This window comes from Salmo salar, chromosome ssa14, assembly GCF_905237065.1.
Source record: "Salmo salar chromosome ssa14, Ssal_v3.1, whole genome shotgun sequence".
NCBI classification, from domain to species: domain Eukaryota; kingdom Metazoa; phylum Chordata; class Actinopteri; order Salmoniformes; family Salmonidae; genus Salmo; species Salmo salar.
The window spans coordinates 85,171,098-85,189,156 of record NC_059455.1 but is presented as its reverse complement, the minus strand read 5'-3'; the positions used below and the strand labels follow the sequence as shown (position 1 = coordinate 85,189,156).

Sequence of the window (18,059 nt, the reverse complement as noted above, 5' to 3'; positions counted from 1 at the left end):
TTTGAGGTCTTCTAACTGGATGTTTGAAAGTTATTTAGACACCCTTGGAAGACAGTGGAAGTTGAAAGACAAAATGTGTCTTTGTTGTTAAAACAACTGTGTACAGAATGTTGGGGAATAAAACCATCTCAGATATATATATACTTGCTATGTAACTACTGTATGAAAAAAAAGTACCATCTATGTAAAATGTCTGTATATGTAACAAAATGTAAAATAAAGTTACTTTTGTCCTCTAAAGATGGCTTAATAAATAAAAACATACAAAATACAAATAACCCAATATGTAATGGGAATGTAACTTTATCAGTGTGTATAGTAATTACTGATAGGTGGAGGCGTTCTCTAAGTACTGGTCCAGAGTCCGTTTTCGTGCTTGTGCTCCAATGGGTGAGATAAGGTATAAGAGGCAGGGAAAGCTGATATTAGATCAGTGGACAGAGTTGACTGCTCACTGGCATACATAACACTGAATATCTGATCATAGAGTGTATGAGCCACAATTGAACTATGTCTATAGTTGTAAATAAAGACATTTGACAAGCCTTGCAACATGCTATAAAACAGAGTACAGTCTGCCACTGTATTTTCCCCAGCCCTATTCATAATTTGTTTCACACGGAAGATATGTTGAAAACTGTGAATGCAACAGCTAGAATCTGGCACAGTATGACTTGATTAGCATCTCTTCACCATTGTGAGTTTGCCAAAGTCTCCGTGGCGATAGAAAGCATAGCGAATGCCATTTTAGCTCTTTCACTCTTGGACCCCAGCTATACAGTGTTACAGTAAGTTATTTGTATAAAGTGATTGAGGGGAAAGAGCCAGGACAGGATTTGAACCCCAGCCTGGTCTCATAGACTAGACGTAACATAGTAAATGTATTCTGGGATACTCAAATTAGTATGATATGTTTCGTTTGATACGGTTACATAAACAGATAATTACTTAAGGAAAAAACGAACGTAGGGTGATTGGTCAGGGTGGACGGGTGGGCGACCCAAAGTTTGCGAGTTCAAATCTCATCATGGACAACTTCAGCATTTTAGCTAATTACCAACTGTTCAACTACTTACTACTTTTTTGCTACTTTTCAACTACTTAGCATGTTAGTTAACTCTTCCCCCAACCCTAACCTGAACCCTTTAACCTAACTCCTAAATGTAACCCTAACCTTAAGCCTAACCCCTAGCCAACGAGCTAACGTTAGCCACCAAGCTGGATTTCATAACATATCATACGCTTTGCAAATTCATAACATATTGTATGTTTTTCAAATTCGTAACGTATTGTATAGTTAGTAAATTCGTTATTGTATAGTTAGTAAATTCGTAACATATTGTATGTTTAGTAAATTCATAACATATAATACAAATTGTAATTCAGAATGCATTATACAAAATGGGTAATGGACATCCACAAATTAATACATACCATACGAAACGTAACATATCATACTAAATGGAGTGTCTGATTTACTTACAGAATAATATGAAATGCTCTGAGACCAGGTTGAACTCTGAGGTTAGAGGGTTTAGAGAAATTGTTTTCTTAGTAAACAAAGCACCTAACAATTGTCTGACCAAGGGGAGGGATTTGGACCCAATAGCTGTGAAAGCAGACATCGGTGGTGTGTTATTATTCTACTGAAATGAGAATGCCATTATACTCAAGAATCACCATAGGGTCTCATAACTCTATGCCCTGGGTATCTGATCTCAGGGCTATATTGGGCCCCTGCTTCAAGCTAGTGGTGGTGATTTCCTGTCATCTATTCTAAGTTGGAAGGTTCTATGGTTAGTGCTTGATAGGCCTATAAGGTCTTTGGGCTAAGGACCATTTCATTCTTAGACATGATGATGGCCCTTCATAAAAAACCTCTAGATCTGAAACTCGAGTTTTGTCAAGAGAGAGAGATCTGAAAACTCTTATACTTATAGGGCTTATGAATTGTACATTTGAGAGTAATAATCTATCTATACCAATATGGAAATAATCAGCAGGCTAACACGTGAGAATTGAAAAATGTTCATAATAATATAAACAACATTAAACTGTCAACATTCATAATGTTCCCTGAAGGTTCATTCAAGGTTGGTGTGACACAGGTGTACTGATCCTGTGCTACAACTATGTATGTTGTGTTCATGTGTCCTCACACAGATAACAAGGTATGAGAGGTACGACAATAGCGTCAGGTCATTCCGACTCGGCGCCACACACTACACCATAATAATAATAAAACAATGCTGACATGTCATCCGTTACACTTTCATCCTGCGTCATTTGCATGCTGCATTGTATAGGCTATACCGTTGTCATCACATACAAAAATAACAATGACATCGACATACAAAATACTAAAATTCGTATATTCTAGCACTAACTGTAGCCTTTTTGACGCAATACCTGTTTTCTAGAATAAACTGAAACGCCGCAAATACGGAATGGTTTAACTAGCCATACAAACACAAAGACAAGACACACATAGATAATATGGAAAGGGCGATTGTTCAGACCTTTGTGGCTATCGGTGTCTTCCTTTCTCGTGCCAATACAGCGAATAGTATAACCGCACGCGTTTCTGTGAGGCGAGCCATCTACAAACGTGCCGCCCCAGTCCCCACCTCTCTGCCTCCCATTCCCATCTCGTCAAAAATATAAAAATCGTTAGAAAACAAACTAACCAACAGATTTACCTTCGATAGGTCCCTATCAAGTCCTGGCGTAGTGTTTTATTTCGGTTTTGTAATGTCCCAGGTTGATTCGTTCCTATGTCTGCCGCTTCACCCAGCCTCCCTGTCAGTCAATCGCGCAGATAACCCTAAGCTTCCGGGACTTCCAAATTAAGCAACATTTGTGAACCTGATAACGCAGTTGAGTGAGTGGACCACTGGCAAAGTACCAGTCGGTGCCTCCAGTCTTTCTCTCCCCCTGCCTGGTCTTGAGGAGCAGTGGTGGGAGCCCCAGACACCTAGACTAAGTATGGAACGTCTGATTGACGTCTAATGTTGTGTATGTTGTCAGTGGTCTTACCCTATGACTCAAAGGATAGTGCTGTGTGGACATTCAAATTCTAAAAGCTTGTCATATGAAAATTGTATATTAACATTATCATCATCATCATCATTATTCTCTCCAAGGTCATAAGGTTGCCCACTGGGTAAAACTGATTGAATCAATGTTGTTTCCACATCATTTTAACCCCAAAAATGTATGTGATGATGTTTAATCAATGTGGAAAACTCATTGGATTTGCAAAAAGTCATCAACGTAAGGGGATTATTATTTATTTTTAAACTTTTAACCTAATTAAGATTTCACCTTGAATCGACAATAGTTGACAACTCAAACAAATGTAAATCAAAACTAGACATTGAACTGACGTCTAGGCCCAGTGGGTGGGGATCATTATGTGGTGATATAATCACTGGTTATAGCTAGCTCACGTCAACTCAAATATAACTGGGAGCAAGTTTTAACAGGGCCATTCACTGTGCTCCTGATTATGTTAACTGCACCTACTACTGTCTGTCTGTCTGTCTGTCTGTCTGTCACATCCCAATTCACAACCTGCCTCTGAATTCCATCATGGCGGACGTCAGATGCCATGGAAGCCGTAGTGATGTCACGTGAAAGGCCTCTGTCTCTGCTGTGTCATGGCAGCTGCCTGAGTTACACTGTAGGCTGAAATAGTCCAACTGTGTCCCAAATGGAACCCTGTTCCCTATGCAATGCACTACTTTGACCAGAAAAGGGTACCATGCTGCCTCCGTGCCAGGTTAGGGAGGAGAGGGTAGGGATCTTTTATTGATTCGAAAAGCCTCTGAATCAGTCCTCAGAGGACTCCATTCCCAAACTCTCTGCTGCCAGACGTGTTTGTTTGAGTGTGAGGTGAATGCTTGTCCCACGTCATTGAATGTTCGGCTAAAATGGTGGAGGGGCCTTGGGTGACAGTGTTACAAAATGAAGAGCAGGAGCATGGTCACCAGCATACAGCTAGCAGACATTTTGTATGTAACCCCATAAGGCTTCTTTCTGGCTGCTCTGTGGTAATTTACACTCACACACGTGTAAAGTACATCACGCTGTTTGCTTAGCTTGTACCACTTCCTCCCGATTCGGCCCATAGCTTACGCGAACTCGGGACCTCTGTCTTGCTAGTACACGTGACCGCCCTCCTGAGTGTCTTACCAGTCGGCGCCATGAAAAAAATGAGCTATTTGCTGGTTCAAGTGGGGACAGTTCAGGCTGAAGAGTCTCACACATCCCCATGTGCTACATACACCCCTCAAACTTCCCCAACAGCAACCCAAGTTTTGAGCTGAGTGCAACAGTAGATCCGGATCACGGCATCACTGTAAAGGACGTCCCGCTGCTCGAGTATCACTTCCTCCCGATTCGGCTCATACCTGGCGCAAACTCAGGACCTCTGCCTTGTCAGGAAGACAAAGGAGCTGATCGTGGACTACAGGAAACAGAGGGTTGAGAACACCCCCATTCACATCGAAGGGGCTGTAGTGGAGCGGGTTAAGAGCTTCAAAATCCTCGGTGTCCACATCACTAAGGATTTATCATGGTCCTTAACACACCAACACAGTCATGAAGAGGGCACGACAACACCTCTTCCCTCTCAGAAGGCTGAAAAGATTCTGCATGGGCCCTCAGATCCTCAAAACGTTCTACAGCTGCACCATTGCGAACATCTTGACTGGCTGCAACACAGCTTGGAATGGCAACTGCTTGGCATCCGACCACAAGGCGCTACAGAGGGTAGTGCGTACAGCCCAGTACATCAGTGGGGCTGAGCTCCCTGCCCCCAAAAATTGTCAAAGACTCCATCCACCCAAGCCACTCTCTGCTACCACACGGCAAGCAGTACCAATGCACCAAGTCTGGAACCAACAGGACCCTGAACAGCTTCTACCCCCAAGCCAGGGGTCCTAGTCAAAAGTAGTGCACTATAAAGGGAATAGGGTGCCATTTGAGATGCAGATCCATGTGTGTTTGAGAGAGAAGCTTTTCCCTAGTGAAGAGGTGACTGAGCCATTCTCGTGTTGTAGGGTAAAAATCTGGGACATGTGTATCCATAGAAACTGCTGAACATCATCAACTTTAACACCTTCACCTTTCATACCTAATCTTCTGTGGAGACTATTAATGGTCTCAGGCCTCCACCACAAGGCCCACAAAAAGTCACCCAACCTGAAAACAACCCAATTGAACATCAACTCAACATTGTATCTTGAGTAAATAAAAATAAAAACATTCTGATTAAATATAGAACCTTTTATTTCAATTTAGAGTAAATAGTGTTGAAATTCTGAAATAAGGTTAACACTGTACATGCCTTAATCCAGTGACAATGAAAAGCTTCCTTAAAAAGTATTTTTGTCATTTATTTTCATATTTTCCCTTGTAAGAAATAGTTCAAGTATAAAAATTCCCAAGTGTAAAATAGCCCATCTGATGTATATTAAAAGCAATAGAAGCACAGCTATCCAAACCATGACAATAACTATACATTCTAATGTATAAAGCAGCATTTTGCTCATTTGTCAGGATTTTTTTGTCTTTTCCAACGGTTCTAAACAGAGGCAGAATAACAGTCTGCACGCAAGTATGCCTGCATTTAAATAAAATTTCATACAAAAGGCATTCATCTAGCCAATATTTAATGTCATGTTCTAAGATTTCAAAAAGGCAAAAAGTATAATTGTACAGTGCACATACAGAATTGTATCTTAAATAAATCAACATTTTTGGTAGAGTATGTTAATAATAATAATACAACTAAATCTACTCAATAACTTATATGCCTTGAGATGAATACATAACAATAGTAATTCAGTACCGCCACTAAGTCTTTGTCCGTAGAGCACATAGAACATAGTCAACTCTGAAAATAAATATCTTAAATAGATCTCTTTTCTTACTCTCTTAAATAGCAACACAAATGTGAGGCACACGAAGAACCCCCAGATTCATGTCAAGCGCCTGCAGCCCCGCCACCCCCTTTCTACATTCCCCACTGCCACCACTTTCCAGACCCTCAGAAAGGAGCCCCGGAGTTGGGGTATGTAGTCTGGGTAGAGGAGGAGTTGGTGAGACTTAGAGGAATGGGTACAGGGCAAGGGTCAGGGGGTTGGTGAGGCTGTAAGGAGTGGTTACAGGACCAGGCCTAGGGGGGTTGGTTAGGGTTAGGATAGGAGGGCAGTGTATGTACCTGACACCAGCCCAGCCGGCCAGCTCTAGGACAGAGGACAGAGGTGGAAATGCTGACAGGGGCAGGCAGACAGACAGGCAGGCCAGAGGGCCCAGTTCCCAAATGGGCCCAGGGATTAAAATTTGACAGCTCAACAAATAAGCACAAGTGATGCGTTCTTTCCAGAGTGATCCATCTGTGTGGCGCTGGGCTAACTGTCCCACCCCCCTCCCCACCCGCAGCTGCTCCCTCCCTCTCTTTCACTCTGACTAGATCCCATTGCACAGAGCCAGAGGGGAACACGACTGAGCCCTTTGTCCTTTACCACTATGTACATAACTGTGTGTGTGTGCGTAATGTATGTGTTTGAGAGTAACTGATTTGGTGATTCTCATTGTCTGAAAACCTTTCTTTCGGAGTTGCCTTCATATTGTTTGTGATGCCCTTTGAAGAGTTGATGAGTAGATGGCATTTTTGGTTATTCCTGCAGCTTTTTTGTCTTCTGGTGAACTGTTTGCTTTGCATAGGTCAAGAGATCAAGATACAGAGTCAAAAAAGGGACAATCAGCATCAGGAAGATTAAAAGGTAGTTCGTAATGCGTGACACGAGCCACGAAGGCAGAGATTGTCTTTACTAACACACTGGAAACTGGTCCATTTCCCTGATTATCACAACATTTACTTCAATGCACTTGAAAAGACAGAACGACAAGAGTCCTCGAAATGTGATAATAAATATATGTTATAAGGGCTTCAGAACACGTGTAAGTGTCCCGTAAAGAGAACGCTCTCTCTCTTCTATGTTAATGACAGCAATGGAACATAAGGTAATATTTTACACCAAGCTTAGTCGTTGCATTTCTCTTCTATAAATAAATACTCTACTACAATTATAATAATAGTAATAATTATATTAATAACAACAATAATAATCATAAGGATAAATCCACCTTATTTTGTTCTGTGAATTGGTAATGTTTACTAATTTTTTTTGGGGGGGGGGTTAAGCACAGCAAGTTGGGAAGCTACTGTATGGATCTCCCACCTCACCACCACCATCTTAACGACTCCGTCACTTAACAACACGGCCCCTCTCTCTTCCTCCTCCTCCTTCCTCTGCACAGCCAATCAGCCGTGGGCCTCCCATCCCCTCGTGTCCAATGGCTGCAGTGGCTGCTATTGCATGCGGTCAGCTTGCAGCTGCTGAGGCTGGTACTGACCGAAAGCTGCGGCTGCAGCGACGGCTGACCCCGGTGCGGCCGTAGGCAGGGGCTGCTGAACGTAGCCGTAACCGGCCGCAGTTATGTACCCGGCCGCCACAGGGGAGGCAGCGTAGGGATACTGCTCGTAGGCTGCAGCAGCGCTAGCGGCCACGGCGGCGGAATACTGTGCGTAGGCGGCTCCAGTGTAGTCGATGTACGGTGAGGAGCCGGTGGAGGCAGAGGCTGCGCTGGGCTGCATGGCATGGGGAATGACCATGGTGCTTGGCTGCATGAAGGCCTGAGGGTACACGTAGTGAGCAGGGATCCTACAGGACAGAAACAGACAGGGAGTTAGAGGTAGAGATCACAGACCTGGCCTTACACAGCCACTGACAGACAGCAGCAAACCCCAAGTTTGACAGCAGAACCAAACGCAACCAACCCAACCACACTGCGGCCAAGCGCCCCCCAACACATCAATACACCAGTCAATAACACCACGGAGATGCCTGCAAGTAGCTATTAGAGATATAGGGTTGCCAAAATAGAGATCTCTCTGTGGGATAAAAAATGGGTTGGTGAGAGGTGTTCAAAGCTCAGAGGGGTTTTGTCCTCTGATAAGGGATAGGAAGACATTTTGGGTTTTCAGTGACCCATTGATGCCGTCATGGAGAGATAATCCAGAGATGGCGAGAAGAGAGAACTTGGTTTGTGTGTGCATGGTCACATGTGGATTTGGCCCTGGTGCCAGTCCTAGTTGGGAGGGGATAGGGAACAGAGGGAGGGAGGGAGGCTCACAGGCAGCGCTGGGAGGAAGAGAGGACATGAGATGAGGGGGGCATTGTGAAAATGTCACTGCCACTTTGACAGCTGGACAGTTTTCAAAAAGGACACTGCTGGCTGTTTCCCCCTCTGTGCTTAGACAAAGAGCCCCGGGCGGGCGCTAGGCTAGCTGCACTCAGAGGGACCTTTTCATTAAATAAGCAATCAGGAACAATGAGCACATTCAGCCCTTCATGACATATCCCGGCCGTGAGGCTCAGCTCACTAGGCTCTCTAGCACTATCTGCAAGCGTGATGATGGTCGTTTGCGAAAGTTAAACTATTGTTTTGCTGGAGGAAACCCAAGTCGTTGACCTTGATAGGGAAATCACAAATGACATTCCTCAAAAATACTAAACTGCTGTTAATTGGAGTCAAGTTTATGATTCAGTAAGAGAAGACTGAGTAACCTAAATCAGTGTTATGAGAATGATTGACAATCACTTTATATTGGCTTACCACCATTTGTCAGTGTTGGGTTTCAAAGAGTTATGGTCTGGTGTGGATTTGTAATGGTCTGGAATGATGTGCATGGTGTGATGATGTTGTCAACAGGTCAATATAATCTCTTGAGAAACAACCTAACAATTGATCGGACCAAATAAATACTGACATCAATCAAGCCAATAAGAAACAAGATGGAGAGAGGAATCTTTAGTACAGTCATAGAGTTTGGAATCTGGATTGGAGAAACCAAAGACAAGATCTATCGTGGCAACCCTAATGTCAGCACTCCACTATCCAACCAATCACATCTCAAAACACTGGCCCCAACGAGGAAACAGGAAAAAACAACAGCAATTCTACAAGCACAGACGTCAAAGACAAAACAATTCTAAACGGTCCACATGGATAACCAACACAGCACAAACACAACCACTCACTGAAGGAAACAAAAAGGAAAGAATAGATACATTAAAAGAAAGAAAAAGGAAAGATCCAGTGCAGCTCTATCACTCAGGGGTCAGGGGCGCTCCTATGACATCACATTCTTGGCAGATGCCTCGCTGCTGTCTCAGCACAGTGTTACAGTCACAATACACGGTGGAGACACACACACAGGCTGGACAATGCAAAACAAAACGCAACACACACACACAGGATGTACACAGACATAACAAACGTGTACACACACACACACACACACGGGCCACTACAAAGAAAAACTCTCAAACACACACACGCACAGGCATGCAAAGATTGGTTTCACAACGAAACAACAAAATGCAGTGTCCACCAAAAAACACATGTCAAAGTTGACCATTGTTGTGCCTCCCCATTACTAGCTATATTAAGATATGGGATGCATCCCCACAGGGTCAAAAGCAGTGCACTATACAGGTAATAAGGTACCATTCAGGATGGAAGCATGGTGTCAAAAGTTGGATCAAACAGGTATTTTGAAATGCTGTTTCTTTTTTTCTGAAAAATTATTATTTCTTACAGTATGAGGAAAACCGGCACAAAAAGAAGCTCTTTCACACCACATATAAAATATGTTATGCAGTGTTACAACACACAACAAAGTTGCTTTTTAATAGCACTATATTTGCAATTGTAGAGAATGAAATGACAGCATTGAAGTGGTATGTTTAAATGATGGTGAATTATATTTTATTTGTATTTTATTTAACTAGGCAAGTCAGTTAAGAACATATTCTTATTTAAAATGACGGCCTATCCCGGCCATACCCTCGCCTGTGGGACTCCCAATTACGGCCGGTTGTGATAGAGCCTGGAATCGAACCAGGGTCTGTAGTGATGCCTCTAGCCCTGAGATGCAGTGCCTTAGACCGGTGCATCACTCAGGAGCCCAAGAAACCTGCTGTTGTTGGAAATAAAGGTTGCATCCTAAATGGCACGCTGTTCCCTTTCCACCGGCCCATAGGGATCTGGTAAACAGTAGTGCACTTTACAGGGGATTGGGTATCATTTGGGACGCATCCAAAGTATGAAGAAGACAGAGACGTTAAAATGGCCCATGATTGTTAGCCTGCATTAGACTGTTTGAAGCAATCACTGCCCAAGAGTTTCATCCCAATGTTATTTTTCCATAAATATATAGCAAAGTGCCAATAAGTCCTACACAAGTACGGTTTCCATAAGTAGTCATGACGACATTCCTGTAATGTGGATCTGGTCTCAGACATGCTCTTTGTTGCCTGGCCTCATGTATGATTGACAGGAGAGGCTGAATGCTGGGCCCCAGCTATTTTCTGCTTGCCTGTCATCCTACATATGACTTACTGTGTGTTCCCACCCCTAGAACTCATCTGGGCTCATATCTCACCCTACCTTTATTCACTTCCTCTATCTTGTCCTTCTCCCTCTCCCCTTCATAATTTCATTCAACATTAGACTACTACAACCTGTTTCTCCATCTCCAACAGAATAAACCTCTTATATGTTGGTAAATGCTGTCCCTGATGAAGACAGTTTGTCTGTCGAAACGTTGGATATTACATTTTTGCATCTGAGCTCCTAGAGTGTGCGGCTCTCCCTTATTTTCAAGTTTTCTACTCCGCTAGCCAGCACCTCGCCTTAATAGGTGTGCGTTTCTTTTTCTTCTAGGTAAATGCTGTGTCACCTAACAAACAAAACACACACACACACCAAATACACTCATCTGCCTGGATTCACTTCCGTAACGGTGTTGCTCATGGGAAGCACTGGCTACCCTCCGACTCCCATCTAAGTGCCCTCGTTTCCCTAGAGACACAAGCAAGGTTAAAAATACTAGGGTTACTGTGTCTCTCAATGCTCTGTGTAAATATATTATCTTTCTGTCTGGAACGTTGCGGTCGGTAAAGTTCAAGGCTAAATAAAGGTCTGTTTCAATCACATGTCAGATGGGTGACATCTTCGACCAGAGAGGGGGAAGAGTGGAGGGGTGGCGGGGTTTAGGAGTACACACCTGTTGTTCTCCGACACATTACAACCATTGGGATTCTGTTGCATTAGGAGCTGAGGAACAGCCAGTCATGCTACAGATAAATGTGAGAAGTGTAGAGGGGCGACATGGTGCTATAATAATAACAATGGATCTGGTTGCTACAGCCTCAAACAGTAGCCTGATCCCAGACCTGTACGTACTGCCATTTACCTAGTACCCATCAGAGGAGGCTGGTGGGAGGAGCTATATGAGGATGGGCTCATTGTAATGGCTGGAATGGAATCAATGGAACAGAGTCAAACTAGATTTCCATATGTTTGATACCGTTCCATTGATACCATCCACGCCATTACAATGAGCCCTTCCTCCTACAGCTCCTCCCCACCAGCCTCCTCTGCTTTATACCTATCTATCAAGCCTCCTACATGTGTTGGGATCATATCATTGGTGAGACTCATACCTAGTGGTGTGATAGCCATGGAGCTGGTTGCTACCCTCCCACAGGTGTGCCCATCTATGTCTGCGTCCCAATGGCATCCTTTTCCCTATATAGATTGCACTTTTTTTCATCAGGGCCCTAGTAGTGATCTATACAGGGAATAGGGTGCCATTTGGGACAAATCCTTTGTCTGCAGCCTTGGGCCTTCTACATGTGTTGGAAAGCACAGGTGGCACATAGGTGGCACTGTCTGGATGTGTCTGTGGCCCTTTAAACCTCCCTGGGGCCTCCAGCCTCCATGAGTTGGGCCTGCTGTTTTTAAAGAGTGTCCCATCCCATCATGACGGAGCGAGCCCCAGACCCCCTGCCCAGCCCCAGACCCCGCTACCAGTGCAGGCTTCATGCGACTGCAGCGTCAGCACTCCAGCCTTTGTGAGGCACAATGGAGAAGCTTGTTTTCCTTAACGCTGCATGCCCATGTGATGAAAGCTTGTTCAGAGGCTGTGGCATCCAGACATTTGTTTGTGTCATAGTAGAGACTCTGGTGCACTGCTCTACCACTGGACTGGACTACACACGAAAGGACACACACAAGCGAACACGTATGCACACACATACAATAGTATGGTCAGACATATGCACACAAACACAGTAACAGAAACACACGTTAGTAGGTGGTCTGCTTCAACTAAACTACTAGCCTTGGATGACTTTCCCTCATCTGTCACCAGTGTCCTGTAAGGGATAAGGTTAGTGACTACTGTCAATTTACAGTCTAGTCATGGACCTCTCACTGTTCTCTCTTTATCATCTCTGAATGAGAAACAGCAGCTCTCCTGAGAGTCGGCCCTGAAGTATGAAGTATACCATATACGGATAGATAGATGAGAGAGGGAGAGAAAATAAGAGAGGATGAGAGTTAGAAGAGACAAAGACCATGCGGAAAATGCCCTTGGTGGCTTGAGAAAAAGAGAGAAAGAGAGAGAATATGCAATTCCTGGGAAATACTCAATTCTGGGTGAGTTTGAGAGGTTAGGTGTTAATGCAAGAGAATTAATAACACCAAGAAGGTCCTAGAAATGTCTTGCAATGAGCTGTGAGCTGTTGATGGTTTTGGTGGGTTTGGAGGAGGGGTGACAGGGGGATAATCAGAAAGCACACAGAACACCGTCCCTCACGCCAACAACACATCCAACAACACATCCAACAACACACAGAACACCATCCCTCACGCCAACAACACATCCAACAACACATAGAACACCGTCCCTCACGCCAACAACACATCCAACAACACATCCAACAACACACAGAACACCATCCCTCACGCCAACAACACATCCAACAACACATAGAACACCATCCCTCACACCAACAACACATCCAACAACACATAGAACACCGTCCCTCACGCCAACAACACATCCAACAACACATCCAACAACACACAGAACACCATCCCTCACGCCAACAACACATCCAACAACACATAGAACAACACATAGAACACCGTCCCTCACGCCAACAACACATCCAACAACACACAGAACACCGTCCCTCACGCCAACAACACATCCAACAACACATAGAAAAACACAGAACACATCCTCACGCCAACAACACATAACTCACACCAACAACACATCCAACAACACACAGAACACCGTTCCTCACGCCAACAACACATAGAACACCGTTCCTCACGCCAACAACACATCCAACAACACATAGAACACCGTCCCTCACGCCAACAACACATAGACCAACACATAGAACACCGTCCCTCACGCCAACAACACATAGAACACCGTCCCTCACGCCAACAACACATCCAACAACACATAGAACACCGTTCCTCACGCCAACAACACATAGAACACCGTCCCTCACGCCAACAACACATCCAACAACACACAGAACACCGTCCCTCACGCCAACAACACATCCAACAACACACAGAACACCATCCCTCACGCCAACATATCCAACAACACATAGAACACCGTCCCTCACGCCAACAACACATCCAACAACACATCCAACAACACACAGAACACCATCCCTCACGCCAACAACACATAGAACACCGTCCTTCACGTCCAACAACACATCCAACAACACACAGAACAATGTTACCAAAGAAAAAGTAAACCACAAGCTACAACACAAAAGCATCAAATCAAATACATTTATTTTTTTGCTCCCCCTGGCAAAGTCAACACTCTTCCACAAAAACGGAAAAGAACACCCCAAATATCATCCAACCAGCTTTTTTCGGTCATTAAATAGACAGCACACGGTTTAGCTATGAACACCACTTCATAACAGTAAAAGAAAAAGCACACAAAGCTCTAATTGCTATTCTAAATAAATTAAAACTCAAAACCAAAATTAAAACCAACGTACATGCATCTATAATCACCATTTGAGCTTGTTTGTGTGCGTTTGAAATTACAGGTAATTCCCTGGTCTGATCTGTGACATGGCCACAGAAATAATCCTGAAACCACCAGTTATGTTAACCTGTATCGAGCCTGTCGGACCAGAGAGAGATAGATAACATTGAGTCATTGAGGCTCTAACTTTCCATTAGTTGTACTCAACGCATAACACACACACACACACACACACACACACACACACTTTCTCTTTCACTCACACAAACCTTACACTGATATGGTGGTCAACTTTGTAGTCAGTGATAAAAAGAAAGAGGACTTGTGAAACAGTTTTTTCCCCTCAACATAATTATCATGCACTGTAATCATGCAAGTATGGCGAAAAATAGGACTAAGCACAAAACAATTACATAAACAGATTATATAAACATACATGTCATTGTATGAACATGTCTTAACAATGCTAGACTTTCGCCAAATGAGGGACATCACTGCTAATATATTATAAGTAACAGATTCAGTGAGGTAACTCTAGTGAGGTTTCATATAGGTTTTCACTCATCAACACCCAACCATCCCCTCAACACACACAAAGAAGCATCAGTACTTACCCATAAGGCCTTTGGATAAAGGCAGGATGGATTTGTGGAACACCAAAAGTGAAACCTGGATGGAGATGAGGTATGGTCAAATTAATTAACGATCTTATTCATGTCATCTGTGAGTCCCAAATGGCACCCTATTGCCATTTTAGTGCACTACTTTTGACCAGGGCCCATAGTAGTGCACTATATAGGGAATAGGGTGCCATTTGGGATGCAGTCATTTAGTTCATTCTAGACACATCGGGACATCCTGAATCATGTATTGAACGCATTCATTTTACATATTTATGTGACAGAATGATTAATAACCCTTGGGATCATCATGAAAGTATTCTGCACCAGGCATGATTTGTGAGGAAAAAATGTGGATATGGAAATAAACATAAGATGAGACCTGGGGCATGTTCTATAGAACAAACAGCCTCAATGTTTTCAGAACATTACCATACAGAACAGGTACTGTTGCTTCCTACTGAGTTAAGTATACTTCACCTATAGGTATCTCTCTCTCTGTGTGACTGTGTGACTGTGTGTTTACCTGGCTGCATCACCCGTGGCTTGGCCCCCAGGTACGCCAGGTTGACGTTGGCTTTCCTGCCGTCGATGATGGGGTTCGGATCTTTACAGGCCCTGTCTGCAGCCGAGCGGTCCGCCATCGTCACCTGCAGGGACACACAGAGAGGGGGAGAGAGCACAGGTAAGAAGTGGTGAAGAAGAAGTGTGAGGGGTTGGTAAACATGTACGATAAAGACTCACCAATGTTCATATTCATTAGCTAAAGGGAGGCAAATATTAGAGAAAATATGGATATCACACACAACCCGACTGACTGTCAGTCAATGTTTTGAAAATAAAGATAACCACCACCACTACTTATAGCAAGTTGAGATCTTTGGTCCTAGGTAGGCTCTTAAACTCGTGATGAGTTATTTCCTTGTTTTCCAGAGCAGAAGCTAGATATAACGCCATCTCTGGCCATAGATACTCATCCATTCAAAATAATTGTTGTCAGTACATTGTTTTTCTCTGAGGACAAGTTTACTTGTGACTATAAGTACTCTATTTGAGAGTAATGACTATGTAAGAGTTTTTGGTGCGGTAGCAGGATATTTTTCAAATAACCCGAGGAAAACCTCTCAACTCATCAAATACTACAGGCTAATATTTCACATAAATGTGCTTAAAACTAAATGGCTGCAAGGAGGGAGGTATCATGACAGTAAACCAGTTTTATAGTAGCCCATCTGTCTCTTTTTAATGCTCATAGACATGCGGTTCTGCTCATCATCTTCTGAACATGTCAGCGCCGAACAGTGCGCGTGTGCGCCTATCGGTTGTTTTCAACGATAGAACGCTTCAAGCTGAAAACACAAGCCAATTTATGAAAAACTTCAAATATTAAGAAATAGGCCTACAGTAGCCTAACCAACACCCACTTTAACGATGACATGTGATTTACTGACATTTGAAATAATGCAGGCCTTAGACAGACACTTGTACTGTTTCACTTGCACTTTGTGTAAGTAAGTTATGAAGAATAAATACTATATTAATACTTACGAATCCATACCCCCTGGACTTGCCGGTCTGTCGGTCGGTAATCACGACTGCTTCTTCAATTTCTCCAAACACTTCAAAATATTTCCTGAGACTGGAATCCGTAGTGTGGTATGGAAGACCCCCGACAAAAACCTTCGTGTAGGTCGTGTCCTTCTGCGTGGTGTGCATCTTCACCAATATTTTAGTGCAAAATAGTATAAACAGAAACAATCAAAAATATAGTGCAATGTTGCCTTATCAGCTAGTTACGTTATTTATTAGTATTGCTATAAAAACGAACAATAAGACATTTACCACCGGAGAGGCTTCAGGGAAATAACACAAACTCGACAAAAATCAAGATTCGAGGTAGATTATGTTTCGACACTTAAAAGAGCTATGGAGCGGATTGTCCAAGAGATCTGCAGGTGTTTGCAACTCTTCTTCGTAACTGTCGTGACTAACTAAATATGTTTCGGACCCATTCCTAAAAGTGCTTCCCATAACTCCACCCAGTTCCAAACCCGAGGGCGGTACTGTGAGTGCATTACTGCCCGCCCACATGCTCCCCTACACGCTCCAGCAAACAGCTGGGAAGCGCGCACAATTAAAGATCCATGCCTGCTTAGTGGTGATGAAGAATAGACCATATTTCCCTACCACATGTTAAACCACCAGGAAAGTTATGGTCATTCGGTTTTTCATAAACCTAAAATAATCTGTTCTTACATCAATTGTATAGACTAGTGCTCACGGCAATGTTTCGGTTACTTAATAACCCACAGTGTTTTTAAGTTATATCCATGAAGATATAACTTAAAAAATGAAGGCATTGGTTCTCTTCCTGTCCCAAGGGATACCTGGCAGCAGGTGGTCGGGCCGGGAAGGTCCATTACGCACAGAGAGGAGACAGACAGTGGCCAGCCCAGGGACGCACGTGTTTTAGTGGCAGCAGCAGTTCAGCATGACCAATGCAGACAGGTGTAATCTCTGGGCCTCAAGTTTCATTGTAGAATAATGCAGTAGCGTGTTAGATTATATTTTGGACTATCATACACGCGATGCTGCTAAGATAATTATGCACAATGGGTAGGGACATAAATGTTTAGTTTTCTGGGCCCCTAATGTCTCACAGGGGGCCACTGATGACTGAACTGTTTTAAAACGCGTTTAGGAGTGAGTTCAGCCGGGTGATGATGGAATTTATGATAACCTGTTTAGGTGGACATGAAGGGAAGAGCGGTACGTGCGTAAATACGCGGCCAGGGCAATTGGGCACCCGCCCCGTGCAGAATCCGTCCATTCAAGATCATATCTTCAGATTATTTTTCAAATAGGCTACTTATGCTTGTGATTATATACATCATACAAATAATAGGTTAAATTGTATATTTTAGTACAGCAGTGTCTTGAGGTCAGATGAATGTCCACTTGTGGGTGTTGTAGTGCCTGTGATAACTAAAATAGGCCTAATAACAACGATAAGACTTTGTAAACTTTATAAAACTGTTGACTTTTGTCTTTCATGATTGAATGTGGAAAATGATGATTCTCCCTCCTTTTTTCCAGACAACTGGTCTGTAATTTTATACTGGAAATCTGATACGGAACTATTGTCTAAATCCTTCATATGGTTCCACCTCTATGGACGAAGTCAGCCATGGAGACACGCGGCCTACATAGGCCCTAATACTGGTATGTGCCTGGTTGCTTGTAGCCTACAGTAATATTATGAGTTGCAAATTTGATGTGGCTGGCTAGCTGTCATAATTGTCATCTCCTCCATCACCGGAATGCAATAGCGTGAATTGCCACTGGGCTCTTCTGTACCAAAAAAATGCCATAGCCCTCTCCTCGGTCACTATTCCCAGCCGCAACCTGATAGAGCGACTTTTCTGTATCTCGGTGGCTCAGATACTATTTTATTCATGCGTGCCCACGCGCCCTTTAAATTA

General features: G+C 43.4%; 2 protein-coding genes across 5 annotated transcripts in view; both read right to left on the bottom strand.

Annotated features, from left to right (window-relative positions):
- The window catches only part of cap2 (cyclase associated actin cytoskeleton regulatory protein 2), a 39,354-nt gene extending 36,378 nt beyond the window's left edge, over window positions 1–2,976 (bottom strand). Inside the window, exon 1 of one of the 4 annotated variants that reach the window (XM_014142883.2) lies at window positions 2,520–2,976. The gene's annotated coding sequence lies outside the window, so the exon portion shown is untranslated. The remainder of the gene's footprint in view (window positions 1–2,519) is intronic. The other 3 variants (XM_014142884.2, XM_014142882.2, XM_014142885.2) reach the window with 3 other exon arrangements.
- A 4,228-nt stretch (window positions 2,977–7,204) lies between these two features.
- LOC106570483 (RNA-binding protein 24) lies at window positions 7,205–16,594 on the bottom strand. Its single transcript, XM_014142881.2, has 4 exons — window positions 16,126–16,594; window positions 15,104–15,227; window positions 14,572–14,626; window positions 7,205–7,733 (listed from the first exon to the last, which is right to left on the bottom strand). The coding sequence occupies exons 1-4, from the start codon at window positions 16,291–16,293 to the stop codon at window positions 7,382–7,384; spliced, it is 699 nt and encodes a 232-aa protein (XP_013998356.1). The 5' UTR covers window positions 16,294–16,594; the 3' UTR covers window positions 7,205–7,381.
- Between the last annotated feature and the right edge of the window lie 1,465 nt (window positions 16,595–18,059).

What these genes read in the sequence shown, in the direction of transcription:
- LOC106570483 (XM_014142881.2), bottom strand. Translation starts at nt 16,293, where the DNA reads ATGCACACCACGCAGAAGGACACGACCTACACGAAGGTTTTTGTCGGG. An exon ending in GCCACGGGTGATGCAGCCAG is followed by an intron (nt 14,627 to 15,103) that starts GTAAACACACAG and finishes ATCTCCATCCAG; the next exon opens with GTTTCACTTTTGGTGTTCCA. An exon ending in TTTATCCAAAGGCCTTATGG is followed by an intron (nt 7,734 to 14,571) that starts GTAAGTACTGAT and finishes TCTGTCCTGTAG; the next exon opens with GATCCCTGCTCACTACGTGT.